This window comes from Gouania willdenowi, chromosome 24 (assembly GCF_900634775.1).
Source record: "Gouania willdenowi chromosome 24, fGouWil2.1, whole genome shotgun sequence".
NCBI lineage: Eukaryota > Metazoa > Chordata > Actinopteri > Blenniiformes > Gobiesocidae > Gouania > Gouania willdenowi.
The window spans coordinates 7,754,125-7,778,467 of record NC_041066.1 but is presented as its reverse complement, the minus strand read 5'-3'; the positions used below and the strand labels follow the sequence as shown (position 1 = coordinate 7,778,467).

The following is a 24,343-nucleotide window of genomic DNA, read 5'->3' as shown; positions in this document are numbered from 1 at the left end:
TAAATCTAGTCAAAATGATGTAATAAACTGTAAAAAATAAAAAAAATGGAGTCACGACAACAAAAAGGTTTGGAACCACTGCATTAAACTAACAGGTTTACAGTTGCAAAGCCTACTATTTGAAAATTCAAATTAGATGCACTCAAACCAGACAGTGTGGGTGAATAATGCACAAGTTCATACAAACTTGATTTGTTCCCTCTTTGTATTTCAAAATTAACCAACTGTTGGATTTGTTTTGAGAAATCTGAGCTATTAGTTCTAATCTCTGCTGTCTGCCTAAAGCATTAAACCTATTACACTTTTTCTTTTTGCATCTGCTAAACAACTTTTGTGTCTTTCTCCCTTTATCTCTCCTCCTCCTGTCTTCCCTCTTCGCTGCCTGTCCTAAATGCACGATGTTTTTCTAGCATTTACAGTCACCCATCCTTTCTGTCTCTCTGTGCCTGCTGCTGTCTAGGGCGAATCCCCAGAGCCGTGGCCTCCATTAACCATCACCTGCTGAACTCCGATGATGTGGTCAGCTGCTGTCTGGATTTGGGTGCTCCCAGCATGTCATTCAGAATCAACGGGCAGCCTGTCCAGGGCATGTTTGAGGATTTCAACACAGAGGGCTTCTTTTTTCCTGTTGTCAGCTTCTCTGCAGGCGTCAAGTATGAATCACAACTGAGTGTGATAAGTCTTGATAGTGTTACATCTACTCATATTATATGAACGGCTTAGAAACCCATTCCTTTAGATTCATTTGTTTCTCCCTACTGAGTCAGTGTTATGTGCCAGTTACATTTTTAAAAAATATGTATTTGTCTCATTAATTGAGAGAAATGGTTAAATTCCTCTTTATCCAGTCTTGTATACTTTGTCCTTTAAGGATCCGCTTCCTGTTAGGTGGACGCCATGGAGATTTCAAGTTCCTTCCTCCCGCTGGTTACTCTCCATGCTATGAGGCTTTGCTGCCTAAGGAGAAAATGCGAGTAGAGCCAGTTAAAGAGTACAAGAGGGACCTGGAAGGCGTCCGTGATCTGCTGGGAACAACCGAATTTCTCTCTCAGGCATCTTTTATTCCCACTCCTGTGGACACTAGCCAGGTGAGATAACAGGAAGAAATTGGTTTAGTTGTTTAGTTTCAAAAAAGAAGGAAAAACAACAGAATACGAATTCCACAACACCCTTCTCAGTTCTCCTTGTGCCTCAGCAGTGAATAATTAGCAGGTCCAGCCAGTTCCAGACACGGAAAGCTCCCTATAATCTTTGAAAAAGAGAATAAAACTCTTTCAAGAGTTTTTTCCAATAGGCTTCAGATGAAGTGAAACTTGTCTGAAGCCCTTTGAAAGAATTTAACCTGTGATTTTATTGATCTTTGTTGAATCCAGTGTCTCCGTCATCTAATTTCTTTCTCCTCTTTGCTCTGCAGATTGTTCTTCCCCCTCATCTAGACAACATCCGGGACAAGTTGGCAGAGAACATACATGAGCTGTGGGGCATGAACAAGATTGAGCTGGGGTGGACCTACGGCAAAGTAGGCTTTACGCTATTTATTACCAAGACATGTTTATTTACTGAATACAACAAACCGTATTATGTTTCTGTCTCTGTTGTTTTATATTTAATACTATATGAAATATTGCCTTGTCAATTCCATTCACACTGCTTGCATCTGACCAAACTTTAATTTTAGGTCATCAAGATTTAGATTACACATTTTAGCTACAGTCAACTTAATGTGGTGGAGTGAGTGACCTAATAATCCTAGGAGCTATGTTGTTGGGGGGCGTCTAGCCCCTCGTTGGATCACCCAAGGTCTATTGGTCTTTGGTGAAGGGTCAGACAAAGGATGGTACAAAGACCCTGATGAATGATAAAATGGAGAGCTTGTGTACCTGGCTTTGAGGGTTACCAGGACCCCACCCTGGAGCAGGACCCATAGACGAGCCCCTTGTGGCAGGGACTTTGGCGGCCTAATCCACTGTCATTGAAACTAGCTTTTATGAGTTTGGCCATCACCTTACTGGCAGAGAAGGAGCTGGAACTGCTGGGGGAGGTTGAGCTTTCCGGAATAGAAATAGTCGTTCTATCTCCACACACGCCAACAGCATCAGCTTTGGAACCAAAGTCCTTAACAGGGACTGGACTTACTCCTTTTCTAAAGTTACTCCCCTACATTGGGGTTCACACCAGTAGACTAGAGGGTTGCTTTTCTGCACTTCGGTCGGGGAACAGATATTCACTTGTGTCACACAATGCAGTACCCACCGTTTTTTGATTCTCTTGGATGGGTACCTAATAGTGATTCACCTGGCAACTCTATTGTCCTCCTTGGTGACTTGAATGCTCATGCATGCCATAATAGTGTGACCTGGAGAGGTGCGGTTGGGGGGAACAGCCTGCGCAATCTGAACCTGAGAAGTGTTCAGTTATTAGACTTCTGCTGTTGTCGCAGTAGGAGTTGAGAGGAGAAGGTTGAGGTGGTTTGGGCATTGATATAGGATGCCCCTTGGACACCTCCCTAGGGAGGTGTGTTGGAAGTGTTCAGCTGGTAGGACAGCCGAGGACACGCTGGAGCGATTATATCTCTTGGCCGGCCTGGGAATGCCTTTGGATTCCCCCGCTGGAAGTGGCTGGAGAGAAGACCATGTTGACTTCACTACTGAGGGTCTTGCCACTGCAACCCAGACCCAGATGAAGTGGTTTGATGCCTGTTTACACTTTAACTAAAGAATGAAAAGGTTGACTCATCATTTGCATTAATGTTTTCAGAGTGCAGAGATTGCAGTACTTCATGACAGCAGTAGAGCTCTGCCGTCTGATACAAGAGTTAATGATGAAAAGATTTTAAAAGGATGACTTGACTGCTAGAATGTAGCCATGTGATTTTTTTAATATAGATGTACTATTTTCTTGATGAAATATGAAATTAGTGTAAATGAGAGATGACTCCTATACATACAAAGTCAGTCTTCAATGCTGTAATAAATCCCCATTTGGTGGATAAGGCTGAACTATTACTGTATGAGTGTGGAATAAAACCTTTAAAGGTGGGACATAAATTTCCACTAATAAATGTCAAAGAGTAAGACATTGTGTTCCACTATGTAACCAGCACAGAGGCTGGATAATCTGAGAAGTTGCCTCAAAAAGTGACCGTTTATAAATTAAATATTTGATTCGCCATGTCTTCATTTTTATCTCTGTGCCATTGTCAGTGTCCTGTTGGTGTGTCACTCTGATCACTGCAGAGGAGCCCATTCAAAGTCTGATCACACACATCACCACCTCTTTGTAACTGAAGCAGTCATCAATGAATCATTTATCACAGAGACTGTCGTTCAGCAGTGCATGTCTCTCCATCAAACGTATGACAATAATTAGAAGGATGAAACACAGAGGGAAGCACATGTCTATATCGTAGATGGATGTAATCTTATAGTTTTAAGGCTCAGACTCAGTGTGCATTGTGTAAACCTGCATTGCACCTTTGTATTTCGATTTCTGCGAGTGTATCAGTCATCTTTTCCTAATTCCTCTCACTGACAGAAAGCTGCACCCGTAACAGTTCGCTGTTCTCTCAGATGCTTCAGTGTTTCAATTTCACACAAGGACAAATCTGTTTCCACACAAGCAATAACAAAAAGACAGGAGTTCTGAGTGGATGAACTCTTATTAGATCTAAACTTCAAGAACAGATGAAGTTTTGTTTCAGCTTACATTGTTCACAGTGTTAAATGCGTGCAGCTGTGAAATGACATTGTTTCTGACCAATGTTTTCATGACAAACACAACAAAAAACAACAGCAGACTCAATTATTAGATCCAATTCTCCATCTCCAGTAGGCACAGTAAAGGAAGAAAGCACTAAAAACATTGTCTTCACTCAACAATCCATTTCTCAGTTTAACCCTGATCTAGGTTATGAGTTACTGGGAACAAACCATTTGTGATTCAAACCCAAGAAACTTGTTTTTGGCCTTTCTGAAGAAACTGGTGGAGCACAAGGACTTCTGCACACTAAGGCTTAACATTTCAGTCAAAAAATCTAATGAAATCAATTTAGATGTACAATATAAAACCCTACAGCACACAACACATTTTTATTTATTCTTATTTTTTTTAAAGTTTGAAATTAGATTTAGGTTGCATACCCCAGCATCATGTATCAACACCATCCAGTTGAGAAAGTATCTTAACACAAACTGCTCCCCGAGCACTACAACGTAGCTACCAACTGCTCCTCAGGGAGGGGCCAAAAGCAGAGAGTAAATTCTGTGTATGCACGTGTACATGTATGACTGTATGACAAAGTTAATTCTCATAATCATTATTTCCTCACTTGTGAACAAGATTGTGGTACTTGAACTCCTCCACTTGGTGCAGGATCTAATTCCTGACACGGAGAGGGAACTCTACCCTTTTCCGGCCGAGGACCATGAACTCAGATTTAGAGGTGCCGATTCTCATTCTGGCCAATTCACGTTTGTCTACAAACAGATTTAGTGAGAGCCGAAAGACACAGGATGATGACACTAACAGAACCACATCATCTGCAAAGAGATTGACCCAATCCTGAGTCACCAAACCTTAAACCCGCAAATTAAATTCTGTCCACAAAAGTTCTGAACAGAATCTGTGACAAAGGGCAGCCCTGGTGGAGTCCTGGTGAAATGGTTTTCCAAGTCCACAAAGCACATGTGGACTGGTTGGGCAAACTCCCATGGCCTCTCAAAGACCCTATTAAGGGTGTAGAGCTGGTCCCCAGTTAAATGACCAGGACCAAATCCACATTGCTCCTCCTCAAACTGAAGTCCAACTATCTGGCGGACCCTCCTATCCAGTATATCCATCATATAAACACTTAAAAAATATTTTTACTTACCCGTTAACCATGTTGTGCAAATCACCATTGAGAAATTCCATCTTTGATTGGCTTGAAAACAAACTGTAACAGAGAGTTTTGAGAGATAAAGATTATAGGTTCATCCAGGCTAATGTAACTCCACAATATAAATCTCTCAGAACTGGTACTCAGTTGTACAATTAAGGAATCATCTTGGATGAGCGGTGACCCTAAATCTAGTTGCCTCAACTAAGCTACCATGATAAACGTGACCGGTAGGACTGAGAACTATCACAGACAAGATATTCTGTAACCTTCTCCATTCCAGGTTCGTGATGACAACAAGAGGCAGCACCCTTGTCTTGTGGATTTCTCCAAGCTGCCAGAAACTGAGAGGAACTACAATGTGCAGATGTCGAGTGAAACGCTGAAGTAAGGCCAACAAGCTTGGAAAAAAATTAACCCAATTACCAATAGAGGAATTTTACTGCTGAATACAGCACAACAGAGTATTGGGGCCAAGACCAAAGCAGTGCTTGTAATGACTTGAATCTTCTGAGTGAGTTTTAGTATTGATTTTTTGGCAAATATTGGAATATATGTGCCAAACTCTGAGTCATCTCACTGTAAATACATAAGGCTTGATTTAATAATGCAACCAAGTTTTATACTCAGTGTTGCCTTGGTAAGCTGTTTGTCGATTACACTCTGCTGGGGGAATTAAATTCCATGTATTCTCAGTTATTACAGAGATCTATCAGTGTCTGATGTGCTATGATCGTGATGCAGATGTTAAGTGATAAGTAATGAATGCTTAATTATTAACATCAGTATTTCTCCTTCTGCTTCATTTTCCTTAGGACTCTGCTAGCACTGGGATGCCATGTTGCTCAGGCCAACGTAAATGCTGAGGATGATCTAAAGAAAATCAAACTACCAAAAGAGTATGACCTCACGCTGAATTAAACTTGGGGTGTTTGAAACCTGTGTTTTTGAAGTTGTTTGTATTATGAGTTGCTGAGCCTTAATTTTTTCCCCCCCGTGGTTGTTCTTTGTGTCTCTGCAGCTACGTAATGTCCAACGGTTATAAGCCTGCGCCACTAGAACTCTCTGATGTGAGGCTGAATGCAGGTCAAGAGCTTCTAGTTGATAAACTGGCCGAAAATGCACACAATGTGTGGGCCAAAGACAGAATCAAACAAGGATGGACCTATGGCATCCAGCAGGTAAAGTAATTTCCCTTCTCTATGTTTATCATTGAATCCTGTCAAATGACCATTTTTTTTTTTTTTTTTCACGAACCAGGATTTAAAGAGCAGACGTAATCCTCGACTGGTTCCATACGCTTTACTGGATGAACGCACCAAGAAATCTAACAGGGATAGTCTGAGAGAGGCCATCAGGACTATGGTTGGATATGGATATGACATTGACCCCCCAGATCAAGAGGGTGAGCCCCATTTGTGGTCAAGATAAACTCCCTAAATATTTTTTTTTAACTTCTCCGATAAGATCAATAAGTCTGTCTCTTTCTCCAAAGTTGTGCATGTGTTAGACTATCAGAGCATCGAAACCATCCGCTTCTTCCGCGTGGAGCAGACGTACGCGGTGAAAACAGGGAAGTGGTACTTTGAGTTTGAGGTGTTGATGGGCGGAGACATGCGAGTCGGCTGGGCCAGACCGGGCTGCAGACCTGACGTCGAGCTGGGATTGGACGATCAAGCCTTTGTTTTTGACGGATACAGGGTAAACTCCACCAGTGCTCTTTCTCTGGGCTCCACACTTGAAATGATTGTCAACAAGTATTTGGATTCATGAAATACTATTTAAAAGCCAAATTGCTTGACAACACATCCATTCTTTATTCAGGGTCGACGCATGCATGCAGGAAGCCGCTACTTTGGGCATCCATGGAAAAAAGGCGACGTGGTTGGTTGCATGATCAACATGGAGGATAAATCGATGATTTTTACCCTGAACGGAGAGCTGATGATCACCAGTAAAGGCTCTGAGCTTTGTTTCGCAGACTTCGAGACAGAAGACGGTGAGTTCCCTCCACTTCATTCCTATTTCATGCATTCCCATCACCAAGTCTCCAGAGGACTGTCTGCGTTTGTTAGATTCTGGAAGTAAAAGAAGTGCAAAAGACCTTTGTGCAAGTTTGGAAAGGTCCTGATGTTATTGATCTACTGCTCCATGAATTATCTACTGTATATGTTTATTGTTCTACACATTACTTTTAGATGTCGGTGTTTTCCAACAGCTAACACAGATTTTTTTTGGCTGCATTCATGCTGCAGGCAAATGTGGCCCAAATCCGATTTTTTGGGAGTCAAGTGACCAGATGTGGTCTGCTCAACACTCAAATCCGACCCATATCTATCTGATGTTTTCAAATCAGATTCAGGCTACTTTCATACATGGTCCTGAATCAGATACAGATTGGATCTTTTTCAATGCGACCTCAGTGTGAACGGTCAAGGTGGATTTAATGCGCATTTGATACGTTGACTTTATAGCAGCAGCTGTAGGAGTGAGTGCTGCGCTGAAAAAAAAAATCCACTGTTGGATCAATCCTTTTTCTGCACGAGAACATGGATTATCCTTATATTTGATACATGGATTATGTAAGTACAGTAGATGCACTGTCTCTGGCGCGCACTATGCACCTGCGTGTGTTTGGCGTGCGCTGATCTGATGTTGACATTAACAGTTGTCTGGTATTAAGAGTAGGCTTACCAATTCAATTCAATTTTATTTGTATTGCGCAATTTACAACAGTCATCTCAATGCGCTTATCAAAATATAAAATTCATATTAAGAAAGAAAAAACCCAACAAGAGCCACATGAACAAGCATTTAGCGACAGTGGAAAGGAACAACTCCCTTTTAACAGGAAGAAATCTCCAGCAGAACCAAGTTCAGAGGTGGCAGCCATCTGCCTCGACTGGTTGGGGTTAGTGAACAGAAGGACCAACAGAACAGGATAGAGAGATAGAACATCAGAGTGTCCCAGACTAGTTGAGCTGTGAACACAGATCAGGAACTGCCAACATCAGCTTCACGACACCTGAAATAGAGCAGAGAGAGAAGGCCAAGGAGAAGGCACTGACTACAGGAAAACATGATACAGTATTATCAAGTCAGCCTACCTTGGCCTTGGGCCTCACTCCCAGTGGCCTAGTCAACACTTATTGTAAAGGTGACGCATCTCTTCCCGTTTATTGGTAAGCTAACAGCAACTGCAAGGTCTGTAAATGCGACCGTTCACAGACGAACCCATGTCTGCTCTAGCGGTTAGGTTATGTAATGATACCACTAAAACAAACGTAAATATGTCATTTGTATGAGGAAAAAATAGGTTTTAATTGTCGGTTTCGAGTCAAGCACGGATATAAATACCTAATGTCTGTCAGACCTGCTGGTTTCAGTTTCACTCTGTTGGGTTTGGGTCAATTGAATAAGGTTCAATTGCTGTGTAATAACCCTGGAACTAAACATAACAACCCTCGAACAAACTGTTACTGTGAATGTTCATGTACATAAACATGTACTATTTCATTTAAATGTTCACCTGCACTACTCATCACTGCACTACTGCTCTATTATCTTATTATTATTATTATTATTATTATTATTATATTATCTTCTTATAGTTATCTTGTTATATTATTTAGTTTAGTTTTGCACATATTAGTCTAACTACTGTTTATATTTATGTTTATATTTTTTTTAGTTCATTGTTATTGTTTAATGTTTCCATTATTAGAGCAAGCACAGTTCACCAAGTCAAATTCCTCGTGTGTATAACATACATTACATGGCCAATAAAGTTGATTCTGATTCTGATCATAAATGGTCTGTGTTTAAATGCAAATCAATGCCACAAAAAGCCAAAACAAAGTATATGTGTCTCTTTTTCTTACTACTCATCCTTCTCTCCACCTGCTCATTCATTCTCTGGCTCTACTGCACAAAAACTTTCAGACAAAAGTGACAATGCGTATGTTGGTCACATTGGAGCCACAAATCGTTCACACTGGAGTCTGACACAGGTCACATTTTATATGGTAATGTGAACGAACAAACAAAAAATCTGATTTGAGCAAAAAATTGGAATTGAGCATTAAGGCTTGCAGTGTGAACGTAGCCTTAGTCTGTTGACCCCTCGAGCCTTTTTATATGCCTCCCTTTTTTTCAGGGTTCATCCCTGTCTGCAGTCTTGGCATGTCCCAGATCGGCCGCATGAACCTGGGCAAGGACGCCAACACCTTTAAATACTACACAATGTGTGGACTACAGGAAGGCTTTGAGCCATTTGCTGTCAATATGAACAGAGAGATCACTATGTGGTTCAGCAAGCGTTTGCCCACCTTTGTCAACATACCACGAGACCACCAGCATATCCAGGTAGAGATTGACTTTCAGTCATTTGCTGCTTTGCCCGTTGTTTGTCTCCATTGGATTTCTAATTTACATTGATGCACTTAGGTTTTTGATTAGGGGTGTCCCGATTTGATATTTATATTGTAAAACTGATATCAGCGGGGGGGGGGGGAAATTGCATCAGATACAAGCAGCACTTCTATCCAGCAGCTACCACCAAAGTTGTGGTTATTTTGCACTTTGAAAGTACAGTTTTTTTTGGTTGTTGTTTTTCTTTGGAGTTCTCTAATTTATTTTTGAATTTTTTTCAATTGTAGAATATTCTTTTATTTATGGTTGAAATTTCTGTAACCCATAAATACTGTATGTTCGTTTTCCTCATTCCTACTGTTGCAGACTGTTCTGAGTAATATCACTTGATCAAGCCTTTTCTAATATTCCACAATACAAAATAAGTAATACAAGTATGTATACTATAATCGCACTAATATATAATCTGATTGATATCAGTATCGGACAATACTAAGGCCGTGCTCCTAATTAAAATGCAGCTTTTTGAGTGTCAATGTGAATATTTTAATTATTAGTATGACCACCTGTTGTCATAATTAAGGTGTCTTGGTGGGACTTGGAGTTTGAACCAGTGGATTAAATGATAAATGTATCATGATGACATTGGTTCAAGCTTTTAGTAATCATAAATTCAATTAAGCGCTAAGGAAACACTGATTGCACCTGTTAGTGATTACAAATACTGCCTGACTAATGTTTAGGGATGTTTGATATTAGCTGGTAAAATGCAAAATAAAATTAGTTTTTTTGCCCATGTGCCGATAAACTTCCGATTTCCGATATTAACCGATACCAATATATGCATAGACCCCCTCCCCGATTATGATTTTAGGTCACATTATATTTATCTCCATGGAAATAACATCACTGGATGTATTCAATGAATAAACATCATCTGTGCAAAATAAGAATATTCAACTTTAGTAATGGAAAAAGTGCCATCTTAAATTTTTTATATTGTTTTTCAATTTTTGTTGAAAAACCAAAACCGATGTCGACCAAAATTACATTTTATGGCTAATATCAGGGGATAATGTCAGTCATCTGTAGGTAACTCCTAAAAGTGCACTAAGGGGTCCGGTCTCTCCTGGCTGCCTGTTTGGCATGGCCCTGGCCGTCTACTGGGCGTGGGCCTTTGCTCCTCCGCTTATCGTTTGGGGGTGGCGATTTGCAGTTAGCGCTGGTTTCTCGGCTCCTTGGGGCTTTCTCAGGTTTGTATGTAGGGGCAGTGGCTGCCTCCCTGCTTGGGATCTCAGGAGCGTCTGGGGGGCTGCTCGGTCGTTGGGGGTTGCCTGGGGCTCCTTGGCCCCCACTCTTTCTGCTGCCCTGGCTGCATCTTCGGGCCCGGGGTGGTGTTTGGGTTCACAGAACCGGTTCTTGCGCAAACATTGGTCAAGGACGCACTGGCACACCTTGGGCTGTGAGATAAACTCGTACTGGGCTTTACCTTAGACACGTTGATCCCAAATACCTGTTCTTGGTATTATCACTCACTCTTTCACTCTGTCCACAGCCATCACCATTATACCTAAGCTTCACGCTTATCACCAGATTGGCTGAACGAATTACACATCACAATAAACACAATATGCACGACTATAACATCACATCTCACTTTCCCTTTAAAACAGTCAACTCTTCCCCACCCTTTCCATTTCTTACCCTGACTCCCTCTTCCCTGTTTTCTTCCTCCTCACCAAGGTGTGACTGCCCTCTTTTTTTTAAATACTGTATCCTCCCTATAATAATTACACTTCCTTAGAAAGGGCTGGTGATGGTCACAATTATGCAATAAAATAAATACCTTTATATAATAAAACACGCATTGCTGTCTTTAAATGATTGCACTTCTTGTAGTGTTGACCTTTGACAGCATGTGCAGACAAAGTAAAAATAAAAAATAAAAAAATATTTCCATGTACCAGTATTCTACAACTTCTTAAAGAAATAAAGAAGTTGCTGGTTTAAAAAAACTGTCTTATTATTGAAGGGACATTTGTTTTACTTTTTTACTTAAGTACATTTAGTAGCATGCACTTTTTAACTTTTACTCAAGTAAAGAAGCAATTTCAATACTTATACTTTTACCAGAGTCATGTTTTATTCAAGAATCTATACTTTTACTGAAGCCTGGTACTTTTACTACCTCTGATTATGGATAAATGTCTGAATGCATGGTTACAGTTATTATTGCTTTATGGATTTCATGGTTTTCACATCCTCAGGTGACGAGGATTGATGGGACGGTGGACAGCCCTCCTTGCCTTAAAGTCACCCACAAGACGTACGGCACCCAGAACAGCAACAATGACATGGTCTACTGTAGACTCAGCATGCCTGTGGAGATGTACTCTGCAGACAAGATACTCGATGATTCTCTCAAAGCCAGGTGAGACATTTGATCGTCTCCAATGGCAAAGCTTTCAAAACTCCATCATATAAAGTTGCTGTTGGTTTTCTGTCTCTGCAGTCAGTCTTCAAACGAAGATGGAAGTGTGGACTATGGAAGCATCACGACTGTAAATCTGATTGAAACTCACAAACACACACTCTCCTTTTCAAACTGTTTTATCACATCACCAGTTCAGTCAGTGATGGTCACACATTGTCTTCTCATTGGTAGTTTTACCACTCAGTGAGAGTGTTTGCTGGACAGGACCCCGCCTCAGTGTGGGTGGGCTGGGTCACACCGGACTATCACTACTACAGCAAGAACTTCAGCCTTAGCAAAACACGCACTGTCACCGTCACCCTGGGAGACGAGAGAGGCCGCGTACACGAAAGGCAAGCACGCTACGACTTTATTATCACAGCTTGTTTTCTCTTATTACTTTTCTTTTACAGACTTTTACAGAAGCTATAAAATTGAAATATGTGATTTCATGCAGCCAGGCAGCTGTGAAGAAGCATCAATAACAGAAGACAAAATGTCCGTAAATTGAACTCCCTGGAGCTTAAGGATCCTTCACTAATTCAAATTTACTTTAAAAGGAAATATATATATATTTGCAAAAATATTGGAAGGAGGGACAAATCAAGTGTATTTTCAGAAATTTCTGCAAAGTTAAAATGATCCATCCCCCTCCCTCTCCGTTGCTCTCCTGCCCTGCCTCCAAAGTCCCTCCCCCAGAGGACGCTGATGTGTAAACCGCACAACAAAGACTGTCAGGTCACTTCATAAAGTTATCGTCTGCTACTTTCTATTAAAACAACACCAACCAGTAACGTTAGCATTAGTATCGGAACCAAGCTAACTTAGCCCGACTGCAACATCACAGTAATATAACATTCACTATGGAGTACTAGTGTACGATTACAAATCAAACAGGAGATATATACACATACCATCAGCGGGGAACCAACGCTGCTCCCTAATGGAAAGGAGTACACTCCTTACCTTGTCACATTCTTCTTCCTCACTAAAAGTCGCCAACTCTGCGTCAGTTTTGAGTCCTTCCAGATCACGGAGTTTCGTCCTCTTCTGAAAAGCCACTTTGATGTTGACTCTCGACGTGTCCCAGGCTCTGTCTAATTCTTTCATTTTAGCTTTTCTTTCTTCTTGCTTCCTCTTTCTACTTGTCGTCTTTGCCGTGTCAGCTGTTGATGCTAACGGAGGTATCGGCATGAGCTAGCTGAGGAGGAAAGGGGCGGGAGCTGTGATTGACAGCTGTCAGACAGTCTATCAAACACAATCCTGGCTCTGATTGGTTCTTTTTGCTCAGTCGGCAATTTGCAGTTTTTTTTAATGCCGTCTTTACATAGTGACAGTTTTAGCAAATAAAGTCACTTTTATAAGAGTCACCTATTGCACCTTTAATCAAGATGAATTAATCAAAGTCTTTTTTTAATCGAATCTTACCGCTAATATATAAAAAATATCAACACATCCTACTCCACAAGCCTTTTGATTTCTGTAATTTATTTTGTTTTTATTTAAGTTTTGAAAGCAGTATTTAGAGTCATTCATGCAAATTGTTAGAGTAATTTGTAATATCACTAAAGATGAATTAGTGGATAAATCTGAACTATTAATAGCTGATGTGGAATAATTTCATTTTTGCCCTCATTTAGTATTCAGGACGCTAAAGAAGGAGCAGAGGGTCTGTGTGTCACACAATTAATATGAATCAAAGTCAACGCAGACCAATTATTTAAATACATGTTAAAAAAAAGAAATTTTTTTTTTCTTAAATACTACAATCTTTCCAACTTCCTGTGCTTTTGCTGCAGTGTTCAGAGGAGTAACTGCTACATGGTGTGTGGAGCAGACGCGGTCGGACCAACCTCCTCCAGCCGCTCCAGCTCAGACCTGGAGGTTGGATGTCTGATTGACTTGGCCACTGGCATCATGTCCTTCACTGCCAATGGCAAAGAGCTGCCCACCACCTATCAGGTAATCAGCAGCAGGAGAGAGGGATGAGGGCAGAGTAGATCATTAGCTCCAGTGTTAACAGGACAGCCTCTTTGGCTTCTGTTTTGAATACAGGAGGACATTTAAAACGTGTTTTTCCCCTTGGCTGTGGAGCTCTCTTTTCTTTTCTGTATTCAAATCAAACAGAGTTGAATTTTGGATACCTTCTCCTTGGACTCAGCAGTTTTCTTATTATTATTCCCCAAATATGCCAAAAAAGGCTTGTTTTATATCACTCAGTCTCATTCTCATGCTATTACTTTGGTTCCTTTTTCGTTAGTTTACAACAGGGAACGCTATTTTTTATCAAAGCAGGGGCCACAATAATATGATTGTGTGATTCCATGGGGCCGCATCATGGAATATTGTCAATATGATTTTGTTGACATTGTGTATGTTCTTTGAGTCATTTTGTGAATTTTTTTCTTGTTATTTTGTATTTTTTGGAACCATTTTATGTATTTTTGTTGACCTTTGCTGCATTTTCCTGTAATTTTTGTTAGTTTTTAAGAGTTGTTTGTGTTGTTTTTAGAGTTAATTTGTGTGTTTTTGTTTTCATTTTGTGTATTTCAGTGTGTGTTTTGTCATTTTGTGTATTTTTGTGTCATTATGTTGATATTGTTCAATACAACTTTATTTATATAGTGCCAAATACAACATTAAGTCATCTCATAGCAGTGCAGTCACCAACATATAGAGGTATGATGACAAATCCCCATATTGACATATATTAGTTTGCTGTCATTTTGTGCATTTTTGCAGGAATTTAGTGTACTTTTGGAGTCATTTTATGTGTTTTTCTTTCTGTTTTGTGTATTTTTGGGGGGTGCAGAAATGGGATCTGCAGAGATCATGTTGGGAAACAGTACAGCAAATCTCCTGTCTTTGTTCCCAGAGTTAAAGCAGTAATCTGCTTAGTAATGTTTGTCTCACCTCACCATTCTTGCGTTTTCAATGCATCACCCTGACAACTTGATGCACTCAATTTCCTTTAAGTTCCTTTTACAGCTTGGCTGAGGTTTCAATTGAATGCGTCTTAAGAGGATGCCCTCAGAGGAAATCGAAAGTTTTCTGTCCTGATGAAAAGCTGCTTGTCCGATTATGTCATCAATCCTTCAGTTGTTTGTCATTCCTTTTTGTATTTAGCCTCAGTTATCGACATGCTCCATCAATGTAGAGTGAAACGTAAAACAATTCAGGATCCTATTGAAACCCTGGGTTCATCTCTCAATGCAAGTTCACAAATTCCAAAGCAGGCTGAGTTCTAGATGAACATTAGGGATCCGTTTTGTGGATAATAAGAACATTTTTGTGTTGTTTTTTTTTTTTTTTTTAAGGTGGAGCCAAACACCAAGCTCTTCCCTGCTGTATTTGTGCGTCCCACCAGTTCAAACCTCTTCCAATTTGAGTTTGTCAGAACCAAGGTTTGTGTCTTTTTTTCCACACTAACATCACACACATTTCACACGATTTGGCTAATTTCTATATCTTACACTCTATGCTTGCACGTCTGAAATTTGAAACTAGTCTTAAGAATAAATTAAAGAACAAAAGTTAGAAATTATGTGTTAATATTTACAGCTTTATATGATATCCTTTAAAAGCCTGTGTATCATCCTTATAATAATATCCCGTTAGGATTAAAAGCTACTCATACATTCTTTATTTATGAATTTGTTTTGATATTAAATTCTCCTTGCTTTGAAGCTTCTCTTCACCGCAGGGTTGGGATCAAATATAATTGTAATTGTGTAATTGATAATCAATTACATTAATGGTGGAATTACAATTTTAAAAATCTGTTGCTGTCGTAATCATGATTAAATTGTTGTTGAGTTCAAATAGTTGACTTTGTAATTTCAATTGCCATGAAAATTCTGCAGTAAATTGTCGATTATAATTTAACGCAAAACTGGGAAACAATGTTACAGTTCTATGTACAATTCTACACATGTAGCTAACAAATATTAAAATGTTTCATATCAAGCTTTCCCACATTTTACCATAAGGCTCAGACTTTCACACCAAAAAATATTAATACCAATATTTTCATTAATTAGGAAGCCCAACAACATAATAAGAAAGAGATAAATTACATGATAGATATTTGTTTTTAGTGTATTTCACAGCTGATTTAGCACCAGTTATAATAAGAGATGCTAACAGAAAGCTAACACAAAAGGAAGTTTAACTTTTATTAGGTTATTTATTCATTTATTAAACTTCAGTAATTGAGAACATAACTGTAATAGATTTTCTGAGGATAAAAAAAATAATTGTTATTGTAATTGGGAGAAAAGGCTGGTAATCATATTTGAACATGGGTAATTGAAAATGTATTTGTATCTGAAAAATGTAATTGAGCCCATCCCTTCTTCACCGTCCTCCCAGGACTCAATGCCGTTCTCCTCGGCAGTTTTTAAAAGTGAGCACAGAAATCCGGTGCCGCAGTGTCCGCCGCGCCTGGACGTGCAGACCATCGTAGCGGTGCTGTGGAGCAGGATGCCCAACACCGTCCTCAGTGTGGAGACGGCCAGGGTCAGCGAGCGCCACGGCTGGGTGGTGCAGTGCCTGGAGCCTCTGCAGATGTTGGCCGTCCATATACCGGAGGAGAACAGGTGACAGGAGGAAGTTGTTTACAGCACACTTTTTTTGGTTTCATTACTGCCCTTGAGCAGGATCTTCACTAGAACCATAAAATCTCGGAAAATTATGATTTTTTTTGTTACAAACACCAAAGACGCGGAGAGAGGGACTCTTTGAACTCGTGATGTTGCATGTACTTACTAAAATATTTTTAACTTAGAGACCATTCCCTCCATAGTTTATGGAGTATGTAGAAAAGCTCCCACTGCACACCTTTGAAGGTCCCATGTCATGCTATTTTTCATCCATCTCTACGACCACAATGGCTAGTTAATACTCACTATACCTTTCTGTTCACAATTCTCTTAATCCAAACCTACTCACCACAGATTGCATAGTCCACAGGTAATAGTTAATATAGGAGGGGCGGAGCCAACAGTGATGGTTCATGATGTTAGAAGCCACCAAAACGTCACAAACCTGCATTCTCAGGAAATAGCAAAATGCGATTGTAATAGCTGGGTTTCACCCATAGAGGGCAGTCTCTTACATTTTTATAACAATCCATCCATCCATTTTTAGGGCGTCTGCTGGTTCTTAACGGAGGAGTAATCATTTGAAAAATGGGGCTCGTACAGGGTAATGGGCCTTATTTACTGTATATATTGGTATGTGCCAATGATTCGGTACCACCAACCGTCGTAATATTTGGCTCACAAATAAATGAGAAATCAACTTAATTTTTTTTTTCTTTTGGGGTCTCAAATCGAAAATCGGGCTCCTAGTGTCAATGCGTACACATCCATAGAATATACCTACCACATTTCATCCGTTCACGGATAACAGAGGAGTAGCGATTTTAACTAGTGTACACAACAAGAAGAACAACAACTGAGTGGCGTTTAGAGTCTGATAGCCCGGCCTAAAAGTGGTTTATGGGGTTTAATTACTCTTGAAGTCACTGACTTTCAATGACAAAGTAATAGCAATATTGATTACATTAAAATATGTATTATGACAACTACTACACAGGATTATCATTTAATTTCTTAGAAAGCTTTCTCGAAGAAGTAAAGGTGTTACATGTGAATGATCAATAGAAAAAACTGTATTTAAAGTTGGCCAAAAATCAATTAAATGCAATCTATTAAAATGAAAACCTTTGTAGGGATCCAGACATTGATTTGAGTCCAATGTCTTTGATTTTACCTTCTACGGCAACATTAGATTTACAGAAAGCTTACAGATGTGTCCCTGCTTTTTTTTCCAGATGTTTGGACATCCTGGAGTTGTCAGAGACCCAAGATCTGAGAAAGTTTCACTACCACACACTGAAGCTGTACTGCTCCCTTTGTGCGCTGGGAAACACTAGAGTTGCACACGCCCTCTGCAGCCATCTGGACCAATCACAGCTCCTCTACTGTATCGACAACCAATACCTCTCTGGCATGTTGAGGGAGGGCTTCTATAACGTTCTCATCAGGTGTGTTCAATCCTCTCCTTTATCATGACTAAGGTACTACAACATGCTGCTTCATGTCTTCCCCTTCTTCTTCTTCTTTCTTGGTTATTGGCGTGTTGCAACCAACTTGAATAGTTTTATATCGCCACCTACTGTACATGTTTTATTTCATTACTTTTCATGTCTTCTCCTTATTTTTGGACAGTCTATAAAAGTGGTTCCCAAACTGGGGGGCGTGACATCATGACTTTGACCTGAAATATTATTTTTATTGTAAAAATATGTGATTGCACAATTCCTGGTGGCAAGACATACTACCTTTACGGCAGCCCAATGCAAACTAATGCTAGATTATGACCAGCCCTGTGGCTGCACACGGTTGTCTAAAAATTCACTTTTCTCAAACTTATATCAGGGTGGAACCAGCAAAAAAAAAAGGCAGAGAAGATCTTTGTCTGAGGAACGGAGCAACTCCATGCAGTGACAGCTCAGCAGCAACACACAGCAATCACTGTCGTTGTGGCAACAGGCACGCGCACACACTCACAACCCAGCACTCCATCAGGCAGCACACACACAAAGATCTATCCATCCATCCATCCATCCATTTTCAGAGCCGCTTTGTCAGCAAACAACCACATCACACACATTTCCAGACTCCCTTCCATATTAGTCCCACATCATTCATTTATTTTACTTGTCTCTCTTCTTCATACTGTTCACATGGGACTATATGTGTGAAAGCACCCTTAGTGTCACTGTTGTATTAGGATTTTTCAGTGATCGGTTGCTACCATCTTGGGAGAGCAAAGGTGCACATGTAGCTGTGGGGTGGGGCAGGCGGCGGGATGCAGAGTTTTTATGACAGTGACAAAACCAAAAGTGACTTTTAGGGGGAGCGCTAAGCACAAGTTACTTAGTTCTGCTTTAAAATGTTTTCAGAACTTTCAAAGGTGGAGAATCAGCAGAGATATTTAGCCTCAGTGTGCTTCAGGTTTTTTTCATTGTAAGTTCGAAATGCATCTTGGGAAACTTGGAAGTATCCTTCAGTGGGAACGGTCTTCATCCTAATCATACTAATAGTATATAGTAGACAGTATATACTAGGGCTGCTCGATTATAGAAATGATAATCGCGATTATTTTAGTCATAATTGAAATCACGATTATCATTATTTGTCAACCAAAAAGAAAACAAAAACAAAATATATTCTTTAAACATAAATAAAATCCTTCAAACACTAAAATCAAGTATGTTCACATTTTGGACAAAACATTGCTGTGTTTTTCCTGCCATGTTTCAAGATCCCTAGCGAAAACTTTCCTTGACTTAGCCTGCAGGCTAGCTTTAGCTTTGAGAGGGGCGGGGCGGAGGGGAGGAGCTTGCATGTGTGTGGATTAAACAACTCAAAGTTAGTATTAATAACGTGTGTGCCAAGCTTTATTATTTGTAGATGTTCAAAACAGTGGGTTTGTTTTATTTAGCAAATAAAACATGTAAAAAAATGTTATATATAATTAGTTTTTTTCTCGTTTATATTATTTTGTAATCGTTGGGTGTAATAATCGAGATTGTAATCGAATTTCGATTAATTGAGCAGCCCTAGTATATACTCATTGAGATTGTAGTGCATAATACCTTAGTGTGCCGTTTCCAACTCAGCCATTGTATGTAGTACTTGGTATTTCTGCCATTCTTGTGTAGTTTGCATGTTCTCATCTTTGCATAGTTTATTCCTCTTGAAGACCACAAACCAACACGTAATACTCGTAGTCGACACCCCCAACCCTGTACAGGAAGAAGCAGGTCCAGTAGAATGATAAAACACACGAGCCATTGATCTATAATGAGGTGGTGCAGAGTTCTTACAGATGGATAGGTCCAACATTTTAACCAGTTTCTGCTCCTTCGTTAACAAAATATCACAGCAATATAATTCTTTACATACACAGTCTCTGTGTATCACAGCAGTGAGTCAGGTAAACTGCTGTGTAAACACTCCTGTAACATCCCACTGTGCTGTTGTAATTGCTGTAGAGGTTTTATTAATGAGCTATTTGAGGCTATATTTAAACCAGGATGTGAACCACTGAGTGCAGGTACCTGTCGGTGTCTCCAGAGTCCAACAGGGATTTCATTCATGCTTTGTGTTGCCAGCGTCCATCTTGAGACGGCGAAGGAGGCTCGTCTAATGATGAACAATGAGTTCATCATCCCTGTGACCGACGAGACTCGCTCCATCAAACTGTTCCCAGACGAGTCCAAGAAACACTCGTTGCCCGGCGTTGGCCTGAGCACCTCGCTCACACCGAACGTCAACTTCTCTCCTGTCAACATCATTGGCACCAAGCGCCACCAGTTCCTCCACAGTCCCCAGATCCCACTGGGAGTCCTGAAGGAGAAAGCCATCAGCATGCTGACGGAGGCCGTGCAGGGGGGGGGGCATTCACATCAGAGACCCAGTGGGTGGCAGCTTGGAGTACCAGTTTGTTCCCATTCTGAAGCTCATTGGAACGCTGCTGATAATGGGAGTCCTGACCAGCGAGGAGGTGAGACTGATCCTGCTCCTGATCGATCCCAACGTGTTCGGTGAGGCCAACGACAAGGAGGAGGTGAAGGGTGACGAAGTGACCGCAGCGGGGGAGAAAGAGGAAGTTAGCAAGAATGAGGAGAAGGCCGTGGAGGCAGGAGAGGAGGAGACAAAGGAGGGAAAGGTGGCGGTTAAAGGCCTGCTGGAGAAGTCTCTGCCTGAGTCCGTCAAACATCAGGTGATCATTCAACCTTTTGCTAACACTATTACAAACAAAAATACATATTTAGATAAAGACTAAAGAGTGAAACTCTAATGCAGTGTTTTTCAACCTTGTGGTCGCTTGGAAATAAAACGGGGTCATCTGAAATGTCTAGTAAAATATAAAAAAATAATGATTAAAATGAAAGTTTTATATACAGTATATATATTTTTAATTTATTTATTTTGTATTATTTTGCACAGTTAAAAAAAAAAAAAACAATTCATAATTCAAGGATTGAAGGACTTTTGTCATTATGTGTATGAATATGTATAACATCACCAAGTTCCCCGTTAAGCCCTTAAAGAATAGAGTAAAATATCAATATTATAAAATAATTAAAATAGAAAAACTCCAGTAATGTAGATAGAATATATACAAAATAATACAAATATACAATGATATACAAAGCAATAGTGACAATAATATCACAGAATAAGATATAGAGTGCAGGAAGGGGCAGAATGATCAAAGAGCTTAAATAATTATTGTTCTTTTTCAAATTAAAACACCACATACATTCTCTGGCAACTGTATTATAAACTTTCACTCTTTCAAATTTAAATCTAGTTCAAATAAAATGCAGTGTGAAAATAACTGAACTGTGCATATTGTCACTTTGTATAACAAACATGATTAAAAAAAATAATTTGCAGAAAGGAAGTCTCTGGGATCGCCAACAGTTTGTGATATAATTATGGGGTCACAACAAGAAAAAGGTTGGGAATCACTGATATAATGCTTATGATGATAATGTGGAGCTGTAACTAAATGTTAAAGTTTAGTCAAGATGGACTTGAACATGTCATCCTACTCATGCTCAAAATGATTTTAATCACAATGATCTCTCAGACTTTAAACTGAATATATTATTACACTTCCAGATAACGACAGCATTTGTTGATCATTGAAGTGTAACGATGTGTGTTTCCAGATGTGCGAGCTGCTGCACTACTTCTGCGACTGTGAGCTGACGCACCGCATCGAGTCCATCGTCTCTTTCTCTGACTCCTTCGTCTCCAAGCTGCAATTCAACCAGAAGTTCCGCTACAACGAGCTCATGCAGGCGTTTAATATGTCGGCCGCCGTCACCGCCAAGAAGACCAAAGAGTTTCGCTCACCACCGCATGAGCAGGTACGAGACGCAACAAGACGATATGTTTTTAGGTCACTGAGGTCACAAGACACTGGAAGGGGGTTGCCAGCTGCCTTCAATAAACTATGAATATTTTTTGAACAATTTGAGCCCATTTTTGCTTATTTTTACCCTTTTTATTTAACTACACCTAACTTGCCATATTGTAATCTATTTTCATCCCTTTTTCTTGCCACATTACTCCCATTTCTGCCACTTCTCCATAAAAATGTTTTGCTATATCTGGACATTTTTTCCACTTTCAAGACATTTTCAGCACTTACAAACCCTTTCCACCACTTTTCCCACCTAATGTCCCATATGGTCACTCATTATTGTCACTTTTAACCTCTTTTCACCATATTTGATGCTTATTTTTGTCAAAATAATTCACCATTTGTCATGCCTATTATTTGCCAGTTAAAACCAGATGTTCCTACTTTTTAAATTGCATTACTGCAACCCTCCCTTCCCTAATTTCTGCCACTTTGAAGCCAATATTGACACTTATTTTTACCTTATTTTCTGTCTATTTTTGGCCAATCTTAATTTGCAACTTTTAACTGATTTCTTTGGTTTTTAAAATTCCTTTTCACCACCTTTTCCACCATTTTTGGTCATTTTTAACCCATTTTATTTCTGATTAAAACAAGGATTTAGATCTTTAAGATGACTATATACTATGGTGCCAATAATAAGAAACTTCCTATTAATCAGTTAAATAATGTGTTTATCACAGATTCATGGAACAATGGACCATCATTTTGCTAACTTTATGGATGGGCCCCAAAAAGCTTTTCCTTTTATTCCTCCCTATAGATGGTCGTGTCTTCACGTGACTGTAATTTAAATGTTTGTCTTCAACCATGTTCAGATACAGTGGGGATTCCCAGTCTCTGGAACCTGTATTTTGGGATTCGTAGGCTAAAAAGGTTGAGAACCACTGACTTAGAAAAAATTCAATGTATGGTTGGAATCAGTGATGTGCCGTGACCACTAGGGTTGGGTAGGCACGTTGCAAATCAAGACCACCAATGATAATTTCATATGTTTCTGTTGGCAATTGTTAATTCAATTCAAATCAACTTTATTTGTATAAAGCAATTTCCAACAAAGTCATCTCAATGCGCTTATCAAAATATAAAATTCATAATAAGAAAGAAAAAACCCAACAAGATCCACATGAACAAGTATTTAGCCATCTAACAAAATCAATATCGTAAAACACCATTAAAGAAACATAAACATTATTCAATATAGCCTCCATACTCTCCCAACAAGATATATCTCATGACACGGCAGCACATCGAGAAAATGACAACAACAACTCGGAACAGCCTCAGTGAGGCACATCCACAAAACCAATCCTTCCTTTTGTACCATTCACTGTGAAAAGTATGAAACATTCTCTGACTTTACCTTTGCTGAAGCTCTGGTAGCTCAGGTGTTGGTCTCCCATCTTTTAAAAGCTGTCATTTTTCCTCAAAAAAAAGTTTCTCTATCATCTCTAGCGCTGTCATTATGCCTGTAGTGTTATCCCACCCACTAGCGAGAGGACGTAGCAGCAGCGGTCACATGGCATCTATTCACTAATGTACTGTGAACTTACGTATAGCATTTAGCATAGCACGGTTACCTCCAAAGGCAGCTCTCTACGCTAGACTGTGCAGCTGTTCCAGGAAATAGCGCTGTTTAGTAATTTGGGCTATGAAACGCACAAAATGCAGACACTTTCAAACTTGTAGGTACTGTAGGCTACTGGAAATTTATAATTATATTATAATTAAAACAAATAATCAAAATATCAATTCACCCTTGGGTAGGCACTGCCTACCTTGCCTACCCTGACGGCACGTCACTGGTTGGAATCATATGTGAATGTGAATCTTGCCTAAATTTAGTTTGGAGCCAGACGGAGGATTACGTTGCACTGCATGTGGTAGACTTGTGAAAGATTATTTACAGCTCGATCCACATTGTGACACGGCAATAATATCATTTTTATTGGCTCATGTTCAAATTCTTTTTTGGATCAATGTAAGCTGTCAAGAATTAGAGGTTAAGTGTTGTCAAACCACAGAAACTTGGACAGATGATGCTTGTCTACGCATTGTTTGAGCAGAGTGAGCTGAATGTTTAGTTCTGGTTTTATTTGAGCTTCAAATGCTTGAAGGGCTTGAGCTGTGAGCTGCATTCCATCATCATCATCATCATTATCATCATCATCGTGTTCCTCCAAGGATTTATTCAAACTCTCAGACAGAAATAGAGCTGCTGGGATCTGCATTCACATACAGCTACAGCTAAAAAAACATAGAAAATTGTGGAAAAGTTCACATTTTTTGTGAATGATTTCAGAAAGTTAAACCATTCCATTCCATTACATGTCAGTTGTGCCACAAATTGATCACCTTAATGCCTCATCACAAGTAATTTATGGGGAAAAAAGGAGAATTCAACCAATGACAGCATAGAAATCAGCATACCATTCAAAAGCCTGACTTTTGTGTTTAAAACGCCCTTTTTATTTTTAATCTTATGGAATGTTAGTTGTGAGTTCACATGATCTATAAGTAATAAACATCAAAATCATACAAAATCCAGGCTTCACATATTAAACTCTGTGCTCCCACACATAAAACAAGCAATGACAGATCCATTGTGCATG

General features: G+C 39.7%; 1 protein-coding gene across 1 annotated transcript in view; it reads left to right on the top strand.

Annotated features, from left to right (window-relative positions):
• ryr3 (ryanodine receptor 3) overlaps positions 1 to 24,343 on the top strand; it is a 169,407-nt gene that overhangs the window by 69,716 nt on the left and 75,348 nt on the right. The window contains 20 exon segments of the mRNA XM_028439455.1: positions 461 to 653; positions 872 to 1,088; positions 1,415 to 1,519; positions 5,160 to 5,263; positions 5,692 to 5,775; positions 5,898 to 6,057; positions 6,137 to 6,281; positions 6,372 to 6,577; positions 6,701 to 6,875; positions 9,033 to 9,241; positions 11,515 to 11,678; positions 11,760 to 11,808; positions 11,913 to 12,073; positions 13,520 to 13,682; positions 15,038 to 15,124; positions 16,092 to 16,318; positions 17,557 to 17,769; positions 19,906 to 20,182; positions 20,184 to 20,516; positions 21,475 to 21,675. Of these exon segments, the coding sequence (XP_028295256.1) occupies positions 461 to 653; positions 872 to 1,088; positions 1,415 to 1,519; positions 5,160 to 5,263; positions 5,692 to 5,775; positions 5,898 to 6,057; positions 6,137 to 6,281; positions 6,372 to 6,577; positions 6,701 to 6,875; positions 9,033 to 9,241; positions 11,515 to 11,678; positions 11,760 to 11,808; positions 11,913 to 12,073; positions 13,520 to 13,682; positions 15,038 to 15,124; positions 16,092 to 16,318; positions 17,557 to 17,769; positions 19,906 to 20,182; positions 20,184 to 20,516; positions 21,475 to 21,675 (3,473 nt within the window).